Source organism: Mastacembelus armatus, chromosome 9, assembly GCF_900324485.2.
Source record: "Mastacembelus armatus chromosome 9, fMasArm1.2, whole genome shotgun sequence".
Lineage (NCBI taxonomy): Eukaryota > Metazoa > Chordata > Actinopteri > Synbranchiformes > Mastacembelidae > Mastacembelus > Mastacembelus armatus.
This window is the reverse complement of record NC_046641.1, coordinates 25,717,768-25,737,609: the sequence shown is the minus strand read 5'-3', so window position 1 is coordinate 25,737,609 and position 19,842 is coordinate 25,717,768. Positions and strand designations below refer to the sequence as shown.

The 19,842-nt window shown below is 43.5% G+C and overlaps 3 protein-coding genes across 4 annotated transcripts; 2 read left to right on the top strand and 1 right to left on the bottom strand.

Annotated features, from left to right (window-relative positions):
- Window positions 1-1,082: 1,082 nt before the first annotated feature.
- Window positions 1,083-5,544, top strand: LOC113138621 (G-protein-signaling modulator 1-like). The gene is made up of 4 exons (XM_026321189.1): window positions 1,083-1,121; window positions 2,779-3,175; window positions 4,439-4,636; window positions 5,314-5,544. The coding sequence occupies exons 2-4, from the start codon at window positions 2,840-2,842 to the stop codon at window positions 5,542-5,544; spliced, it is 765 nt and encodes a 254-aa protein (XP_026176974.1). The 5' UTR covers window positions 1,083-1,121; window positions 2,779-2,839.
- Window positions 5,545-7,938: 2,394 nt separating this feature from the next.
- Window positions 7,939-14,808, top strand: LOC113139380 (transcription termination factor 1). Of its 2 annotated transcripts, none has more exons than XM_026322551.1 (11): window positions 7,939-8,008; window positions 8,447-9,079; window positions 9,771-9,895; window positions 10,427-10,612; window positions 10,900-10,978; window positions 11,077-11,201; window positions 12,196-12,391; window positions 12,658-12,750; window positions 12,842-12,907; window positions 13,089-13,174; window positions 14,349-14,808. In XM_026322551.1, the coding sequence occupies exons 2-11, from the start codon at window positions 8,517-8,519 to the stop codon at window positions 14,552-14,554; spliced, it is 1,725 nt and encodes a 574-aa protein (XP_026178336.1). In that variant the 5' UTR covers window positions 7,939-8,008; window positions 8,447-8,516; the 3' UTR covers window positions 14,555-14,808. The 2 variants fall into 2 exon arrangements, with proteins under 2 accessions (XP_026178336.1, XP_026178335.1); XM_026322550.1 differs by lacking the exon at window positions 7,939-8,008 and adding an exon at window positions 8,018-8,318.
- A 733-nt stretch (window positions 14,809-15,541) lies between these two features.
- Window positions 15,542-18,172, bottom strand: endog (endonuclease G). Its single transcript, XM_026321533.1, has 6 exons — window positions 17,955-18,172; window positions 17,289-17,482; window positions 16,980-17,121; window positions 16,685-16,794; window positions 16,520-16,601; window positions 15,542-16,452 (listed from the first exon to the last, which is right to left on the bottom strand). Exons 1-6 carry the CDS (start codon window positions 18,135-18,137, stop codon window positions 16,255-16,257), a joined length of 909 nt encoding a protein of 302 aa, XP_026177318.1. The 5' UTR covers window positions 18,138-18,172; the 3' UTR covers window positions 15,542-16,254.
- Window positions 18,173-19,842: the final 1,670 nt, after the last annotated feature.

Genomic DNA, 19,842 nt, shown 5'->3' with positions numbered 1-19,842 from the left:
TGTCAGCAGGCACTGGTCAAGACTCAAGACTGCTTTTATACGATAGGATCCATGTGTAGGAGCTGCACGATTCTCCGAGAGCTGGTGGCAAGCAGCAACATGGAGATTTGCGGAAATTTGGAGAAAATTCAATATTCTATGGAGAATCTGAAATGAACTGGGACTTAAATGTCTTACAGGTATTTTATTGTTGTTGTTGTCCCTGACAGGGGACAGACTGCTGAAGTGAGTCGAGGCGTTCTAGACAGAAATACAAAACAAGAACAAATAGGTACAATAACAATGATTTGTGCTAAGAACATTTCTATAAAGTCCATAAAATAGATTTCCCATTACAGCAGCAAGCCTTCCCAGTTGGAGCAGAGGAGAGTATGGGAAGAAGCTGCTGTACTTTGTCATTGACAAACTAACCCACAGACCACAGCCGAAACATGTGCAGGTGTTGACTGATTCAGGTACAAATCTTTTAGTGCAAACTATCTGAATTCTACGTATTGTGTTATGAATATGCACAGGTACTGCGCTCTACTGGTTGAAACCAACTATTGCAATTGAATTATACCCTTGGCCAGGTGGCAGCTCTCTTGTTTTTACAGATATGAGACTAATAAGTTTGTGATTTATAGGGCTACACAAGACCATTACCGTGGGGATGGACTCTGAAGCACATACCAAAGGAATCGCTGTAGTTACCTTACAATGCCCCCCCCCACACACACACACACAGATGCACACACATAACAGTGCGTGTATTTATGAGTTCCACAGAACAACAACAACACAGGAATGTTTGTGTGTGTGCGCGTGCATGTGTGCATGCTAGAACAGAAATTTGGAGCTGCTCTGTCATCACTATAGAAACCATGATTCAGTTCGGGTGGGGTGGTGGGGGTCCCCTTTCTCTTTCATTGTGTATGTGTGTCTTTGTTTGTCTGTGTGTGTGTGTGTGTGTGTGTGTGTGTGTGTGTGTGTGTGTGTGTGTGTGTGTGAGGGTGTGTGTGTGTGTGTGTGTGTGTGTGTGTGTGTGTGTGTGTGTGTCGGTGGAGAAAAAGCTCGACAGAAAGAAAGAGCAGCCTGATGGGCAGAGAGGAAGGGAATGAGCAGAAACTTGTGACTCTCAGGTGAAGTAACTTTACTCAAACTGTGTCTGATGATTAGATTTTTATTCAAAACCTGGAAATTTAACAACTGAAATTGAACTGAAATTTGACAGTCTGTAGTTTCCTTTGATGGTCTGTAATTTTCTCTGACAGTCTAGTTTCCTCTGGTGGTCTGTAATTCCCTCTGATCTGTAGTTTTTTCTGATGGTCTGTAATTTCCTCTGAGAGTCTGTAGTTTCCTCTGATGGGCTGTAAGTTTCTCTGACAGGTTGTAGTTTCCTTTGATGGTCTGTAATTTCCTTTTATGGTCTGTAATTTCCTCTGATCTGTAGTTTTCTCTAATGATCTGTAGTTTCCTCTGACGATGTGTCATTTCCTTTGACAGTCTGTAGTTTCCTCTGGTAGTCTGTAATGTCCTCCAATGATCGGTAGTTTCACCTGATGGTCTGTAATTCCCTCTGACAGTCTGTAGTTTCCTCTGATGGTCTGTACTTCCCTCTGACAGTCTATAGTTGTCTTGGAAAGTCTGTAGTTTCCTCTGATGGTCTATAATTCCCTCTGACAGTCTGTAGTTTCCTCTGACTGACAGTTTAGTTAGGTTGTTCTACAGTTGTGTTGTGCTGATTGGAGGCAGTGAGTCCTCACTGGTGCATTCATGTGTGTTTCTGTGTCTTTTGTGTTGTAAATTGATTCAACTGAGCTTTTGTGTTGCTGACCTACTTCTGTTGAGGCTGAATGAACAGAAACAGTCCTCTGGACCAACTGAAATTAGGCTGTTTTCTGTCCAGTGTGTGTTTAGAAACTCAACTTTACATTTTTCTTAATTTATTTGGTTATATTTTTAATTTGTTCGTTTCTTTGACTGTGAGCAGCATTAACAGGTTCTGAAACACTATTTTGTTCCCTCCTCCCTGTTAGTTGTTGGAAACAGGAAGGAGCTGTGTCTTCATGTCATGGGTCGACATACAGTTCACCATGACAACACAGGATTTTAGGGTGAAGGACTCCATCCCTGTCTCCTAAAAATTCTGTTCCTATATCACTGAACTGCATTCTTGTTTAGGTTTTTCTATGAAACGTAACTTGTCTTTGATTACGTTTGCTAGCAACATACTGAATACATTTACATTTCAGATGTCTTTGCCGTTTATTTTCATTCATTGCACTTAAGCGTCTGATCTGTATTCAGTAATTATGCCATTTTTTAATGAAGATAAAAAAGAGGAAATTCACAACTGTTTAATTATTCTGGCCAATGTATTCATAGATGTTATGTAATTTAGACTACTTTTTAGAATATGTAAAGGAATTATTTAGTTTTAAGAAAACTGTAAGATCAAAAGGAGTTAACAATATTAATAACAAATGACTTGTTTTGAATATTTTCACTTTTACATTTTTTTTGTATGACTTTATTTTTGTATATATGTGCTATAAATTAACTCAATAAACTGTGAAGCTTCTTGTTCAGTTGTAATGCAATAGCTGTTACAGAAAGTTGTGTAGGGGGAAAAAAATCAATTTCTGCTTCACCTGTAGGGGCCATTTTTAATTTCACCCTGTTGTCAGGCAGGACATGTCAAGACTTCCACAACAAATGTCTGCAAGTACTGAGAAAAAAACAAAGCTGGTCTGTAGTTGGTGCTATGTTTCACTGCTTGCTCTACCCTGTGTCCAGGTGTAACCCCTCTTGCTGATGACTTCGCCAAACATTGCTCAACCCACATCTCAGCTCCATCATGGCTGATGAAAAGTTGTCTGGTTCATCTCCTCCCTCCTTGTCTTCACCTTGTCACCAGAATGGGAGCATTAGGAGACCGATACCCAAAACTTCCCCAGCCACTCACCAAAATGGCAGTCTGAATCCAGGCCCGGAACACCACAGTCCTACTATCATCATTCCGGTTCCCACACAGGATTCCGCAACCAGCGGCAAGACTCCAGCCTCCACCTCAACCCTGTGGAACCACAAGACTCTTGTGAGTTCTGAAGGCAGCTCCTGCTCCAGCAGACCCTGGGGGCAGAGCCTTGGTTCTGCTGTGAGCTCCAGGACCAGAACAGTTTCCAGGATCAAGGTACTGCCCCAATTGATCCATAATCAAAGCAAACTGGTTGAAATGTTTGATCAGGTTCTAGAAAGTGGTTTTGGTTTCAGTAGAGGAGATAACAGACAGAAGAGGAAGATAAAGGAGCTAAGTCCATGATGGAGAGTCCTCAGACAATCTGGGAATATAGCAGCATAATGAAGGTGACCCTGGACCAGCCCTAACTATACGCTTTGTCAGAGAGGAAGGTTTTAAGTCTAGCCTTAAAAGTACAGAGAGTGTCTGCCTCCTGAACCCAGGCTGGGAGCTGGTTCCACAGGAAAGGAGCTTGATAGCTAAAGGCTCTGCCTCCCAGTCTGCTTTTGGAAACTCTGGGAACCACAAGTAGACCTGCACTCTGAGAGCGAAGTGGTCTATTGGGATAATATGGTACTATGAGGTCTTTAAGGGATGAAGGAGCTTGATTATGAAGGGATTTGTATGTGAGGATAAGGATTTTAAATTCTATTCTGGATTTTACAGGGAGCCAATGAAGAGAAGCTAATATAGGGGAAATATGATCTCTCTTGCTAGTTCCTGTCAGGACTCTGACTGCAGCATTCTGGACTAACTGGAGGCTTTTTATGGAGATACTGGGACATCCAGATAGTAATGAGTTACAGTAATCTAGCCTTGAGGTAACAAATGCATGGACTAGTTTTTCTGCAAAGTAGAAAAAAAGTAGAAAGTTACTAGTTCCACTGCTTCCAGTTTAGTGATCGTTGCCTCCAAAGCTGCCAGAAGCTTCCACTTGTTCTAGGTCTCATTGTGACTAACGAGGCAGATGAATAACTAAACATGTGGCACCAAGCAGGAGAGACAGGGAGAGGCCATGCTAGCAGCAAGCTGAGCTAACTGGTAGGTTAACAAGCGCCAAGCAAGAAGTGCTGGACCAAAAAGACAAAACTTGACTAGTACAGGAATATGTGACGCTTTATGAGTTGTACAGAGAATCTAGTTAATTAATTAGTTATTTAGTTAGTTTTTAGGTGTGTTTGTCTAGAGCTAATCTGTAAATGAGCTGTACAGAAACACACAAGCAACAGGAAGTCAATTTGCTTACCCAGGAAACACGTCACCAGGGTCAACTTCTCTCATTTGTGTGTATGTCCAGATGCTTTGTGTAGCTGCGACTAGTTATCAAAGGAAAGTTAATGTTTTTAATGATTGAAGCATAACAGTTTCATCGACACTGAACAGTCCAACACTCTTAATGGTTGAGTAATTCATGACTCCCTGTTGTTGATGTTGTAGGGCAGGAACAGCCAGTATGAGGAGCCTGAGGCCTTGTTGGACCTGATCCTGGAATCTCAGGGTCAGAGACTGAACGACCAGAGGGCCAGCCTCAGTCTGCTGCCGGACCCAGGACCAGCTGCTCTGTGTGGGGCCTGCAGCCCCGACCAACCCTCCCTTCCCAGTCTAGACTTCTATTACATGCTCTTACACTACCAGGTACCAGTGCCCCGTAATAATGTGTGGTTTTAGGGATGAAATGTAATGATCTGCCAAGAACAGGGTCCAAGGTTCAGGGTAAAAGAACATGGAAGAACAAAGTGATGAGCAAAAAAGCTTCATACTGGGACTTCAGGACACAAGAATAGTTTGGGACCTTCAGTGGTCTGGCAGAGGTTGGGGGCAAAGTGTACATAATGGTTCCACTGGTTTAGGGTTTAATTCAGTTGAATTCTATCCTATTTTATTTGTATACCACTAAATCAAAATAATATCTCCAGGCCCTTTACACTGTCACTTGGTGACAGTGGAGAGGAAAAACTCCCTTTAACGGAAGAAAAAACCTCCAGCAGAACCAGGCTCAGTTTGGGCGGCCATCTGCCTCGACGGGTTGGGGTGAGTGGATAGAGGAGAGAGAAAAGAACGGCAACAATAAACAACAAATTAAGGATGCAGAAGAAGTACAGATGCACAGGGAAGAGCAGTTCCTGTAACTGGCAAATGGTGACAACTGGTGGACAGGGGAGGAATGACAAAGTGTCCACAGAGATTCAGGGTCTGTGGCAAGACGGACAGGGTTAGGGTTATGCCAGTGTTGGCATAACAGGATTTGGAAGGTGATCTGTTTGTCCCGTCTTTCTTGTCATCTGCCTGACTCTCTGCCTGTCTCTCTGCAGTCAGACAGGATGGAGGACCAGAGGTGCTCTCTTCCTGATCTGGAGGATGTGATGGGATCAGTTCCTGAAGGCCAGGAGGATTTCTTCAGTTTGATCCAGAGAGTTCAGTCCAGAAGGATGAATGAGCAGAGAGCCACACTGCTCACAACACACACTGAGGATGAGGATGAGGATGAGGATGATGATACACCTGCCACCTCCCCCCACCACCCTCATCATCATTACTGGTGAGGAGTCTGAGCCCCACGGGGATAGGGTCTGCAGAGAAAGTGTAAGGATCAGGATAATTTGGATGTGTTTGGTGAGTCAGTCCAGCTGCAGGATTCAGACTGGAACCAGAATCCAAATTGAGGGTCCAACTGGAACACGCTGCTGGAATCTCCTGATCCAGGAGTTAAAAGTTGCAGTAGAGTGTCTGGCTTCTTGTAATTTTATAGTGTGGTGTTTTTATGAGTGGGTCCATATTTGGTTTGTATCTCATGTGGATGAGCAAGTGGGCAACTTTCTGCCCACAGCTGTGGTGGCATCTGAAATACAACAGGAAGTGCAGCAATGGAACAATAGGGGCAGAAGAAGAGTGGCAGCAAGTAAACATGGATGTAAAGGAATGTTTTATGAGGAAGGAAATTAAGTTGTTTGAAAAAGCAGAGTTTACACTTTTACAGTAAGTCTCCACAGGTCACCTACAGCTGACAGGTCATGAGTCACAGGTAGTCCGAGTGTTCAGGTCTGAGTCAGGCTGTCGACACCTAAAAGTAACCACCTGCAACATAAATTCACTACTTGTTTCCACTGATGTCTGTTCCAACTGTTCCGACTTTCAGTTTACAGGTGATTTTTCTGACCCTGAATGTGGCACCTGGCAACAGGTGAGCACAGCACTATACATTCCAACTTTAACCCATTCAGGTAGTGCTGGACCTGCTCCTGTGATTCCTTTGACGCTTAAATGTAAAAGAAATGCAAAGAAAGACCAATCAGATAAAATCAGACCAAATATTGATCTTTGATTAAAAATTGTCTTCTATCAGGAGGGGCCCCTCAGGCTCTTGGACCTCATGTTGAGAAACTCTGTAGAAACTATGAATCCTGCAGCTCACACTTTACTGAAGTCTGGACTTTAAAACTGAAAACTGAGAACCTGATAAGATCCAACAGAAGCAGTCCATGGCAACGAAGACCCAGTCCAGTCCAGAACATGGTCCTCTGTTCTCTCTGCTTCTGTCCTGTGGTGGAGCTGACAGGGCTCGAATATGAGGAGAAATCGTAATTTTAATGTCACTGATTTCATAACAAACAGTTTTTATTTTGTTTTTATCCAGAGACAAGGTTTTAATAACTAAAACTGTTTTTTTAGAATAATGTGGGTTTTCTCTGAACGTCAAACATATGAAAAGTTTTCTGAACACAAACTTTAAATAAAGATCTTGTGTTTTTTTTATGGTCATGACTAAATCTACAAATCCTAAATGGATTGTGACTATATTGTCTTTTCTTTAGGGAGAGTCAGTGCAATGTGTAAAAATCATATTATATTATTATATTATATTATGTATGTATGTATGTTTATATATATTAGGGCTGTCAGCCCTAATATATATAAACATAGATTTCACATTTTATAGGAAAAGAAAACTAAGGACTCAGGTACAAGAAGATATGTCAGTGCCAAATATGATCAGAGGGATTTAAGTACACACAGGAAAAAGTATGTTATAAAAAAGGTAAAAGTAGCCATGAAATCCTGACCTATGTGAGAGAAGTGAAAACCAAAAAGACACACCTGGATTTTACGTCATCATTTGCTAAGTAAATAGTTGCAGGTTTCCACTCGTCTTTACCAGCAAATGTCCTGATACACGTCATCACTGCCATAAATATGAAGAAATATTTTTAACTACTTTTGAAAGTAAACACACATTAGTGAAACTAATATTTTTTACTTTTTTATAAGACAAAAGCCTGCAGCACAAGGTTTGATCTTAGATCCATTAATTTAACAAATTCAGTTCTAGCTATTCTTCAGATTGAGTACTTTTAATTGTAGTTGTATTTTGCTGATAATACTTCTGAAGTAGAATTGTCGATCAATTAATCATGATTTATTTTTTTATTTGTAACCCTAACCCAGTAAAAAACATACAAACATAGTGTCAGAGTGAAGCCAGAGAAAACAGTGTCGACAGAGCCGGGTTCTTGTGGGGCCACCACAGGAAAAGCCCAGGATGCTGATGCAGGGACCTGTAGGCCATGACTGACATCAGGCCTGGCGCCAATCAGTCCTGTGATGTACTGGGAGCCAGAGAAGAGATGTTAGAACTGGATGAGCCCAGTCAAGAATCTCCCCCCTGGTTCTGAACCAGCTGCAGACGAGTTAATCCCTGTGAAAAGGGCAGTGCAGTAACATGCACAGGCCACGTTTTCTAATCGTTTTGTGACTAAAAGCTTTCATCTTAGTCAAGGAAACAGGTTTAACCAAAGTTGGATTGTTGTCCTGCACTGAAGGACAGCGGTGGAGCAGACAGATGGGGGACACGGGTGGGTCAATGTAAACGGGACCATGAAACTCAGTCGGAGTGCGACCTTCTCTCGTCCACTCTTTGAGGTGGCTTGCGCATGCGCTGTTGACAGACAGGAAATAAACACGCAGCGTGCCACTTTCCGCTCCGCATGCAGAAAGAAACGGCGTGACACGGTGAGTCGGTTTAAACTAATAAGTTTACTAACTGCAACTAAACCGGTCTCTGTGTCCAGAGTCTGGTCCAAAACAAAGTTTCTGTGAAAAGCCCCGACTGAATTGAACATCTGACAGGAACTCAGACTCAGGTTTGAGTCCTGATCAGGATTCGTTGGAGCCCTGTCGATCAGGGATGTGGATGAAAACAGGAAGTAATAGGGCGAACCAGGAGAGTCTGTGAAGCAGGTCTGAAACACAGATTGTTTAAAATGGTGTGTGTCACAGTGGCAATAAATAAAGATGCTCACTATCGGAAGAATAATCGAAAGTGAGTAAAGTTTCAGCTCAAACCATAATTTTTGAAGATTTTATTTATTTAGGGAGCTGCTTCCAGGTGTGTTTACTTTAGTTTGACCAATGCCATCAGATCTGACTGAACATGGTTTTCTGTTTCAGCTTCAATAACAAACTGATCATCTCCTGCCATCACCCCAGCCCCCCACCTACCACCACACACACACACAGCATGAATCCTGCTGCAGACTCCCTCACCATCTCATCGCAGAAGAAGAGGAGGTCAGAGAGCCTGGAGGAATCTCCTGTTCCTGTTGATATCGGCACACCTGAGAAAACGGAGGAGAAAAAGAAGAAGAAAAAGAAGAAGAGGAGGCAGGAGGAGGAGGAGGAGTTCAGTCTTCCTCTTTTTACTTCTCCTGACAATGGACAGACAAATGCTCATAATGAGAAAAAGAAGAAAAGGAAGAAGGAACAGCAGGAGGACGGAGGAGCAAAGGAGGAGGTGGAGAGGGTTGCCATAGAAACCGGTGACACACAAAAGAAAAAGAAGAAGAAACATAAAGAGTCGAGTGAGGATAGTGTTGTCATGGTAACAACAGACCACAACGACATGCAAACACACACTTTGGTTTCTGTGGAAACTGACACCGCTGGCACAATTGAAACGAAGAAGAAGAAGAGAAAGAAGAGAGACAGTGTGGTGGAGGACATGTCTCAGGAAGGAAAAACTGTAGAAAAGGAGAAAACAGAGGAGGAGAAGATGACAGGAAGAGGAGAAGCGAAAGACGAACAGTGAGTTCTTCTTTGATTTATTTCTTCTTATTTTAAAGAAAAAAGAAACCCGAAATAACATCAGACATTTGGAGATAAAATGCTGAGCTTCCTTTGTTTTCTGTGCAATATGAAGTTTATAAGAAAGAAACAAAGGCATGTGTGCCAGGGAAGAAGCAGATGTGACTTGGCCTTCCTCCCTGCTGTTAGCGGGACACGGAGACTGGGCCCTGGGGTTCCTGGGGGGCTGAGTCTGGTCCAGGACTGTTGTGTATGAACAGATTTCTGTAGCTGGTATCAAGGATGGTGGTTGTGTCATCCACAAATCGGAACTGTTTTACAATCTCTACTTATCGCACCGACTGCTGGAGTGAAGATGTCAATTCTTATTTCACTTTGCACTAACAAAACAAATTTCAGCTGTTTTATGTGACAAACTTCATAATTAAGAATTAATTAAGTCTTCTAATCACATCAATAACAGTTGTTTTGTGTCAAGAGCAGTGAGCTCTAAACCACAAAGGGTTTTCTCATGACCCCTGTCCTCAGTCCTCATTCACTCATTCAGTCAGTGTCAGCTCAGTCGGTCTGTGCTGAAGCTGAGCTGCTTGTTGCTGCTGCAGGGCCCACGGGACACGGCGGAGCAGCGGCAGGACGCCGAGCTCTGTCCTTTCCCCTCAGGGTTACTAAAGAAAGTGTCGTGTGTTGCCAGGTTGGACTGGGTGTTGGTGGAGGAGCTCCAGGAATTTGTTCCAGACATCAAAAAGAAATCAGCCGATCAAATCCGAAAACTACTGAGATATGATCTGCAGCGCTTCAAACACTTCCAACAACAAGGTACTTGTACTGCAAACACTTTCAACAACAAGGTACTAGTACTGCAAACACTTTCAACACCAAGGTACTAGTACTGCAAAAACTTCCCACAGTAAGGTAATTATACTTGAAACACACCTGTTTTTCCAGGTGTGTCTCTGCATCGAGGTCGGTGCACTTGACAGGAGAATCAGCAATCAGAGAGAATAGACATCCTTAAGATGTAAAACAAGCAGGGAGAATAAAATCCTGGTAACATGATTACACAGACTATAAGCATGTCATCATCAGGGTCATGTCTGTGGAGAGTCTCAGTCGTCCAGGTGAAGTGATCCAGAGGTTGAGTCGTGGCAGCTGGAGTTTTTAGGTCGATTTGATTTGTTCCTTAATTTCCTGGGAACAGATGAAAGAGCAGCCTGGTAGATTGAAGACAGGTTATGTCTCAGCAGGTGATGAGCCGTTAGTGCTGAAAAGATATGTAAAAGATATTAAATGGTTTGTAGGGAACTTCCTACAATAAGGTACTTATACTTGAAACACCTCTTTTTCTAGGAGTGTCTCTGCGCCGGGGACGGTGCACTCGACAGGAGAATCAGCAAATCCGAGAGAATGTCGCAAACTTCCTGGCTCTGACGGGCATCAGCTCGGCCGATCAGCTTCTGTTTCCTCACAGGTACAAAGAGCAGGAAGCAGAAATTAAGAAGCTGAAAATACATCATCACTTTCTGGAGAGGATCGGTACGTAAACGCATCGCCATCATCAGCGTGACGCTCCACCTGAGGCCCTGCTGCAGGTGGAGCTGCTTGTTGGCTGAGAAAGTTGTAAATGTCATATTGTCAGTGTCAGAGTTTCAACCCCCACCTGTCTCTCTCTCTCTCTACCTGTCTGTCTGTCTGTCTCTCCCTCTCTCTCTCTCTCTCTCTCTCTCTCTCTATAAACCTGTCTGTTTGTCTCTCTCCACCTGTCTCTCTCTCTCTCTCTCTCTACATGTCTGTCTCTCTCTCTCTACCTGTCTGTGTTTCAGCTGAGGGGATTCCTCGGACGTGCCATCAGGTTTACACCAGAGCCAAGAAGATATTTGATAAGAAGAACCACATGGGAAGGTTGGAGGTTTGGTTTCAGAGAAGCAGTGTGATTATGTTCGGCCTGTTCGACCTACAGTGTGTGTGTGTGTGTGTGTAACGTGGGTGTCTTCTTTCAGGTTCTCAGCAGAGGAGTTGAAATCTCTGAAAAAGCTACAGACCCTCCATGGGAACGACTGGAAAACGATCGCTAAGAAAATGGATCGCAGCGTCTTTGCCTTAGAGAAACGTTTTGCCAGCATTGGTAAAAGCTTTGACCTTTGACCTTGGGCTTCACTCAAGTTCTACCAGAAATGAACAATCCAGTAAACAGCAAACAAAGATCAGCCCGCCAACCGCCTACATTCACACTCTGATTGGTGGATGGGTGTGTTAAAGTAACACTATGTAGTTTTTTGACCTTAAAATAACATCTCTAAAATGATTGCAGTGGTAAAACAAATTCTACCGCCTCTGCAGTCTGAGCGGCCTCCCATCGGAGGCAGTAAGCAATTTTCGTGTTCGGGTTAGGGTCACTCAGCCTCAGGTCACTCTGCAGCCAGAGTGCGACCTGGTTTACGGCATACTCCACAGGTTTTACTCGTAGCCTCGGTGAAGTTAGCCAGCAGCTAACTGTGAGATGAAACACGGAATTCATAAAACCAAAGAGGGTTTTTTTCGTAAGAAGTGAAGAAAAGAAAGAGAGAGAGTGATTGGACACGAGCCCGAACACGAATCAGTATCGGATGGGCTTATGTTCTGGATTTGCCGGTTCCATCAACTTAGTCAACAAATTTGTGAGTATTGCGCTGCCCACCGGGAAGTTTATACAGCGACTGAATTTACGACACTGCGAACCGACAATTGAACTTCTGAACAAGAAATTGTGAGCAAAAGTTATGTAGTGTTGCTTTAACTACAGGCACATGGTATTAGGGTGTACCACAGTTTTCAGACACCCAGTCCTTTGTGACAGAGGTGAAAGTAATTTTTTATTGATGTTACACAGAATCAGAAACTGCATTTTGTCTTTGACACATTTCAAAATCCCAAAGGTTCAAAAGAGGTTCTGACACTTGTTCTGCCTTTAAGCCTTTAGAGGGAGTGAAGTGAGTCAGTTTTGGCCTCAGTTTAGTTCTGTCGTCACCCAGGGTTAGGGTTTCACTTTCATAGATAAATGTGTTCAAACCAGAAATTACTGCTACAGGACCAGAATTTGTAAGAACAGATCCTGTGTCTCCCTGTATCTCTCCATCCAGCTGAAGGTCATGGGCCATGGAGTACAGATGAAGAGTCCAGGTTGAAGCAGGCTCTGAAGGCTCACCTGGAGATCCTGATACAGCAAAACCCTGCAGGTCCTGGTCTAAGCAGAGAACAACTGTGTAACAACCTCCCCTGGAAGGAGATCAGTCAACAGGTTGGGACCCGATCCTGGATCCAGTGTCGCCTCAAGTGGTCTGTACATTTGCTGTTTCTGGTTCTGATACTGTACTGTTTCTGTATGGTTCTGGTATTGTACTTGTATTGGTACAGACACGATATGAGTGGATGCTTCAGAAACATTTTACCTGATTGTCAGTTCTGATATCACACCACGGAACTTTATCACAGTAGTGGACAAATATTAGCTTGTGGGCCAGGTCCGGACCTCCGGGTGAAAACTGAGGCCTTCGGATAAACTCTGGAAACCCAGTAACAAACAGTCCCGGGCTCTGTTTCAGGTTCTCCATCCTGAAGATCAGGCTGTCCTCAGCTTTCAGCTCATTCAGCCGTGGACCAGAAGGCCTGAAGGCCAAAGTGGACCTGATCAACACGTATGCACGCACACACACGCACACACACGCACACACACGCACACACACACACACCTGTACAGTACCACCACTGTCAATGTGTATGTTCCAGGTTGTACAACATGCGCGTGGACGATCCAGCAGACATCGACTGGGATGAGGTCGCCGAGACTGCCGGGTGAGGTCAAAGGTTAAACAGGTTGATCACTCAGGTGGTGACCAGGTGTTTTATCTGTTACTGTTTATTTTCGCCCCTTTAGTGATGTGATGTCTCAATGTTTGCATTGCTGTGCACTGATGTGTAGCAGTAATAGTACTTATGTACTGTAGTACTAAGAGTAATACTATTTGTGTTGCAGTCAAGTGACCTCTGTATGTGTACAGAAGACTTTTCACAGACTGAAGGTTTCCAGAGTTCCCAACTGGACCAGTTTATCGTATGGAGGTCAGTATACTTCAGTATACCTCATCTTTGTGTAACCAGTACTGCAGTACTTCATGAGGAAGGTTTCGATGGCTGAGTGATAGGAACGCTAACATTATAGCCACAGCACAGACTAATGTTCCCAAATTCTTTATTTAGTTCAGTATTAAGGGCAGCAACAGGTCAAGCAGCTGAACCAGTATCTAAACAGCAGGGACACTTTGGCCATGCAGAAAGTCAAGCTCTTGTTGGTTTGTTACTTATTGTTGTATTTTTCTGGTCATTTCACCATCGGCAGTGTAAAATACGTCCATGCTTCCTGATTATCTGATCTGCTTGGCTGCTGTCCTTATCCATTGTTATTGATTAGTTCACTGATAAATAATAGAGGTAAATCCAGGGCAGTCTGAGCTCAACTAGTTTATTACAGTTTCACTATGTAATGTCTTTTCACATCTGAAGAAATTTCAGTCTCTAATCAACAGAATCAGAAGCAGCTTTATTGGCACACAAACAATTTGACTCTGGTTCACTAAGCTCTGTGTATGTACAAACTCTGACAAAACAGGATAGGAGTTAAACAAAGCAAAATAGAAAAGACTAGAAATTAGAAGTGATATCGACAAAGTTCTTAATGAATATTTTTATACATGCAAATAGAAGTGCAAGGATTTAAGTATAACTGTGGCAGCAGTATGACACCTAACATGAGCCAGGTACTGATGTGTAAAGATGTGGATTTTATTGTCTTTGTGCTGGTTTTGAGGTGGTATTCTCTCTCTGATGCATTTGCATTTGGGGAAGACTGCATGTAAACTTTTTTTTAGTTTCCCAGATAAAACAGTTTTTTATGGTGGTTGTTTTAGAAAATGCTGTCTTAGCAGCAGTAAACACACAATAGACATAGATTAACAAAAAGCTGAAGATCAAAAATAAAAACACAGCATATACAACTTAAGTTTTTTAAAACGCAGCTGGCTTTCTTATGAAGCTGGCCAGAGCAGATCTCCCTGAGAGGGAGTAGTGCCGATGACACGCTGCGCCACCTTCACCACCCACTGCCAGAAGTCAGGAGGCTCTGACCAATAGAAGTTGATCAGTCAATATTAGCCCCACTATGGCAGTAGCTTCAGCAAATTTGATGATGGAAAACACAATATTTACAGAAGTGAACACTGTGTCTTCGCCTCCTCAGAGATCATCGACTTCATGCAGCACAAGGTGGCCCCAGCCCTGAAGGAAAAACTGAGGAAGATGAGCAGAGAGGAGGAGCAGCAGGAGGTGCAGAAGCAGAAGAACTGGTACCTGCTGTCTGAGCTCTTCACCTCCCAGGATGAAGAGTACATGGAGGTGGATAACAGTCAGCTGACCTCCAGCCAATCAGGACAAGGGTGGCTGTAGAGAGCAGCTTCTTAAGAAAGCCTTTCATAAAATCAGATGAAATAGATCCCACCCCCTCTTCTCTGTGATTGCCTGATTTCAGGCACCTGTCACAAAAGGGACTTCCTGTCTTTCAGAGTGAAATTAAGATTTCTTTGTGGATTAACCTTGAGACATTTATTTTGAAGGTCCTGATGTTTTGATAAGCAGGCTGATGTTTGTGAAACCAGATGTTTTATGTCTTTTCTGCTAAGACAAAGTTGTTTAAACTCTGATCGGTGCTGTTGATCAGTTTTATTGAGTGGAATATGCTAACCTCTGTAGTCATCTGCAGAAGAGAAAGTTTTTTTGGTAATTTGGTTCTTACTCATGATTCAGAATTTTACCCAGGTCCAAGTACTGGAGGATCCAAACCCCAAAATGTTTGCATTAATGTAGAGATTTCAACTTAATGGAAATATTAATATCCATCCATCCATCTTCCGCTTATCCGGGCCGGGTCGTGGGGGCAGTAGCCTAAGCAGGGATACCCAGACTTCCCTCTCCCTGAACACTTCCTCCAGGTCTTGCGGGGGGACACCGAGGCGTTCCCAGGCCAGCCGAGAGACATAGTCCTTCCAGTGTATCCTCCCGGTGGGATGTGCCCAGGAGGCATCTGAACCAGATGCCTGAGCCACCTCAGCTGGCTCCTCTCGATGTGGAGGAGCAGCGGCTCTACTCCAAGCTGCTCCCAGGTGACCGAGCGCCTCACCCTATCTCTAACGGGGTGCCCAGCCACCCTGGGGAGGAAGCTCATTTCAGCCACTTGTTTCTGAGATCTTGTCCTTTCGGTCATGACCACAGGTTTATATTATTATAAAATAGTAAAATTCCTAAACATTACAGGTAGGAATTAATTGAGAAAATAAAAGAACCTTTTTTTTTTTTTTAAAATAAAGGCCTTGGTGGTTCAAATGAAAATCTGTTGCTGCCTATAGATAAATTAAGAGAAATGAATGACTGCAGATCCAAATATTTTCAACATTTAATATTTTCATCTACAGTAAATAAAGCTCCAAATCTATTTTTGGGGACACCAGGTCTCATCATCACTTCCTGGGTGTTCCACAGAACATGGATGTTCACGTGATCAGTTCAGGTTCCATTCATTACAGCAGAACAGTAGTTCTTCCCATTAGGAGTCAGGAAGGAGCAGGTGTCACCTGTAACTTCGCAGAACGCAGGTGTGAATCAGCTAATCTGCAACTCTGTTCAGTCACGAACACCTGCTGACATTCACTCAGCAGTACAACACTCTGGGCATTGTAGTTTGTTCAGTAGTAGAGGATGCTGGGTATTGTAGTCAACTCAGCAGAAGATGCAGTCCACTTTGTTCCTGAGTGAGTCACAATTCAGACAAAGAAACATGTACATTTAAACATATTTTCTACATCAGGAGGTTTCTGCTACAATCTTAAACATCAGGCTTTTGATATCAACGTACCAACATGATGAGAAACGATGAAAACTGTAATAACAAATGACACAAACTGACTCACGTGTCAATAAGATGTTTTGAGTTGTTACAGATTTTCACTTCACAGTCAAACACAAATGATTCTGTTTTTAAAACAAAGGTAGAATCTGGTCATGAGTTAAAATGATCAGCCTAAACAGACAAAATTCGAATAACTTTTTCCAAACTAGTTAATCCAGCAGCAGAGGATTCTGGGAACCGTAGTTCATTTGTCAGTGATGGCCTGCATGCTGCTGGTCCTCCTCAGGATGTTCGGGACAAACAAAAGTCCAGACGCTCGCTCGATGGTTTCGATGGGTACCAGGAAACGCTCCAGAGGAACCTTGTCATCTATTGGTTCGTTTGGTAAAACATATGACCGAAGCTCCACTCCCCTGCCATTGGCCAGCTCCAGGATCAGCACCTGAGGAGATACAACATAGGTGAGCTCATCTCCATCACCATCATCACCCTCACACAAGCAAACTCACCTTGAAGAAGTGCGTGGGTACAGCAACATGGTTTTGACCAATAACCTGATATCGAACGTAGAATTTCCCATCAGCCTCCTGCCTGAAACACACACACACACGCACACCTAATGATGTCATCCTGTAGCCCCTCTAACAGACACCACAGAAAAAGAAACTGGTTACCTGGGCAGGTAGAGCGGACCCGTGCAGATGTAGACGTTGAGGTAATGTTTGGTCAGAGAGCGAGACAGTTTCTCCAGATTGTTCCAGGTGTTTTGGTTCAGGTGAGGGTTCTCAACACAAACAACAGAAATGAATGATATATCAGGTGGTGAACGTGTGAACGCTGGTGAATGTCTGGATTTGTCTGTGTGCTTCATGGGTGTTCTGCTTTTGTCCTGCACCACATGACTGCACATGTGACTGCCTCTTATTGTCACAGTATATGGACTCTTTTTTCTTCTGTATAAGTTTTTACCTGTGGAGCGATGTTACTCAGGTAGAAGGTGTCTTCCATAGCTTTTTGACTCCACTTGTGATTGGCTGCTGCAGCCAGGTGACCTCTGTCAAAGCCACTCCCCCTGTAGTCGGCATTGGTTGATCGGTGGAACACGTGTATACTGTGGAGAGTATTTTTTATTTTTATTTTCATGTTCATGAACAGAATCTGTTCAAATTTATAACATATCATTTATTTCGACTACACTGAGACACACATTGATTATTGTCTTTATTAATGACATGTGACACCCGCCTGTCGTCCCTTCATTCTTTCCGTTTGTCTTACCTGTCGTCCTCTTTGAAGTCACAGTACTTCCTGTTTGAAGGGCCCGTCAGGGAGTCAGGGTTGAGCTTCTCTATTACCCAGGATGCAGTGCGTGTACGGGGGTCGTAAGAAGTAACGTAGGACTCTCTGGTCTTGATGTTGGCCAATGAGGGGAAGCCATACTTCATCACTGCTCCTGACCCACCTGGATTCACCTGCACAACCAGACACAGCACAGGTGAATCAGACGATATAAAAAAAATACAACTTAACACACCTGAGATGTTCGCGTGCTGTTGTTTTTAATCATTGTCTGCTTTTATGAGTCTCTAGCAGTAAATATTGTTTCATGTCACTGATCAAACAGTCGATCAGCAGAAAATAAGAATCAATCACGAACATTGTTTTTGCAAACATCCTCTGGCTTTGATGCTTTTGTTTGTTGTTACATTTTCTGGACAGTTCCGTTTCCGGAGGTATTATAGACTAACCAGTTAATGAAGTAACCAATCAATGATCGGCAGGTTGATAACGAAATGAATCAGAACATTAATATTAACGTCACGGTTCATTTTTAATTTCTCTGCTCTTCCTGATGCTTTTTATGAAATTTAATTTGGACAATCAAACTTATTGTTCTCAACTTTTATGTTATGAGAAACGCAAACTGGATTAACACACACTCACCGTGACCTCGGAGGCCTGGACAGTCGGTACCGGGACCACCGGGACTCTGCTCAACAGACCGGTCGTCTTCACCTCCTCCTCGCCGCCTTCGAGGCTCAGCAGGCGGCTGACTGAGGCTCCGAGTCCCGCTCCGAGTCCCGCTCCGAGCAACAAAGTCGCTCCGGTCCGACACCAGTACCTCATGCTGCCGGTACCGGCAGATCAGCTGCTACTGACGCGCTCTGATGACGTTGTGTGCCGTCACCGCATATTTTTTAATGAATATAACGTTATTTTTTAGTTTTACCGATAATATAAGGTATAAATTTAGTCACGTTCTTGTTTTAATAATAAAAGTGTGATTTTTTAAAAAAAAAACTTTTTCTCATTTATATTCATAAAATTTAACGTTCAGCAAACAAACTTTATTATTCAAATAACCCTGCTGTTGTTGTTATTATTATTATCCAGCACATACCAGCAGGGTGTAAGTGACATCAGAAACATCTGTGCCGAGTTTGGGTTTGAAGTCTCATGAGCAAAGTGGGAAACACGCCTGAAGGTGGTTGAGAACAAGCTGGTGGGTTCTTTGGACTTGTTGTCCTGCACAGTGAACCTGGGATCAGTCAGACACCTGATAGTCTTGTGTGATAAAACCTAAAACATCTGCACAGTACTGTACCTTTGGAATAATTAATGAAAATAGAGCAGCATTTACAAGGACGCTATATGTCTTCTTCCTGTTGTCAAACAGCTGCCCTAGCTAGTAGAAAGTGGTCACCAGTCAAACCAGTAACTGACATAGAGATGAAACACTGGTTTTGCTGAAACAGGATGTCTACAACAATATATATATATATATATATATATATATATATAATACAACAATATATATTGTTGTATTATTATATATAAAAAAAAAAAAAAAAAAATTCCCGTCTCACCCCTATGGGTGGTGTGTCTTCCTCAATCTCGGGTCCTCTACCAGAGGCCTGGGAGTTTGAGGGTTCTTCGCAGTATCTTAGCTGTTCCTAGCACTGCGCTCTTCTGGACTGAGATCTCTGATGTTGTTCCTGGGATCTGTTGGAGCCACTCTCCCAGTTTGGGGGTCACAGCCCCGAGGGTGCCGATTACCACGGGGACCACTGTTGCCTTCACCTTCCACATCTTTTCTAGCTCTTCTTTAAGCCCTTGGTATTTCTCCAGCTTCTCATGTTCCTTCTTTCTGATGTTGCTGTCACTTGGGATCGCTACATCTACCACTACGGCTTTCTTCTGTTGTTTGTCCACCACTACTATGTCCGGTTGGTTAGCCATCACCTGTTTGTCGGTCTGTATCTGGAAGTCCCACAGGATCTTAGCTCGGTCATTCTCCCTCACCTTTGGAGGCGTGTCCCATTTTGACCTTGGGACCTCCAGCCCATACTCGGCACAGATGTTCCTGTACACTATGCCGGCCACTTGGTTATGGCGTTCCATGTACGCTCTGCCTGCTAGCATCTTACAACCTGCTGTTATGTGCTGGATTGTCTCAGGGGCACCTTTGCACAGCCTGCACCTGGGGTCCTGCCTGGTGTGGTAGATCCCGGCCTCTATCGATCTTGTGCTCAGGGCCTGTTCTTGTGCCGCTACGATCAGTGCCTCTGTGCTGTCTTTCAGTCCAGCTTTTTCCAGCCACCGGTAGGACTTTTCGATATCAGCCACTTCTTGTATCTGTCGGTGGTACATGCCGTGCAGGGGTTTGTCCTGCCATGATGGTTCTTGCTCTTCATCCTCTGCATCGGGCTTCTGTTGCCTGAGATATTCACTAAGTATTCCATCGCTTGGGGCCATCTTCCTGATGTACTCATGGATCTTGGCCATTTCATCTTGGATGAATACAACAATATATATTGTTGTATTATTATTA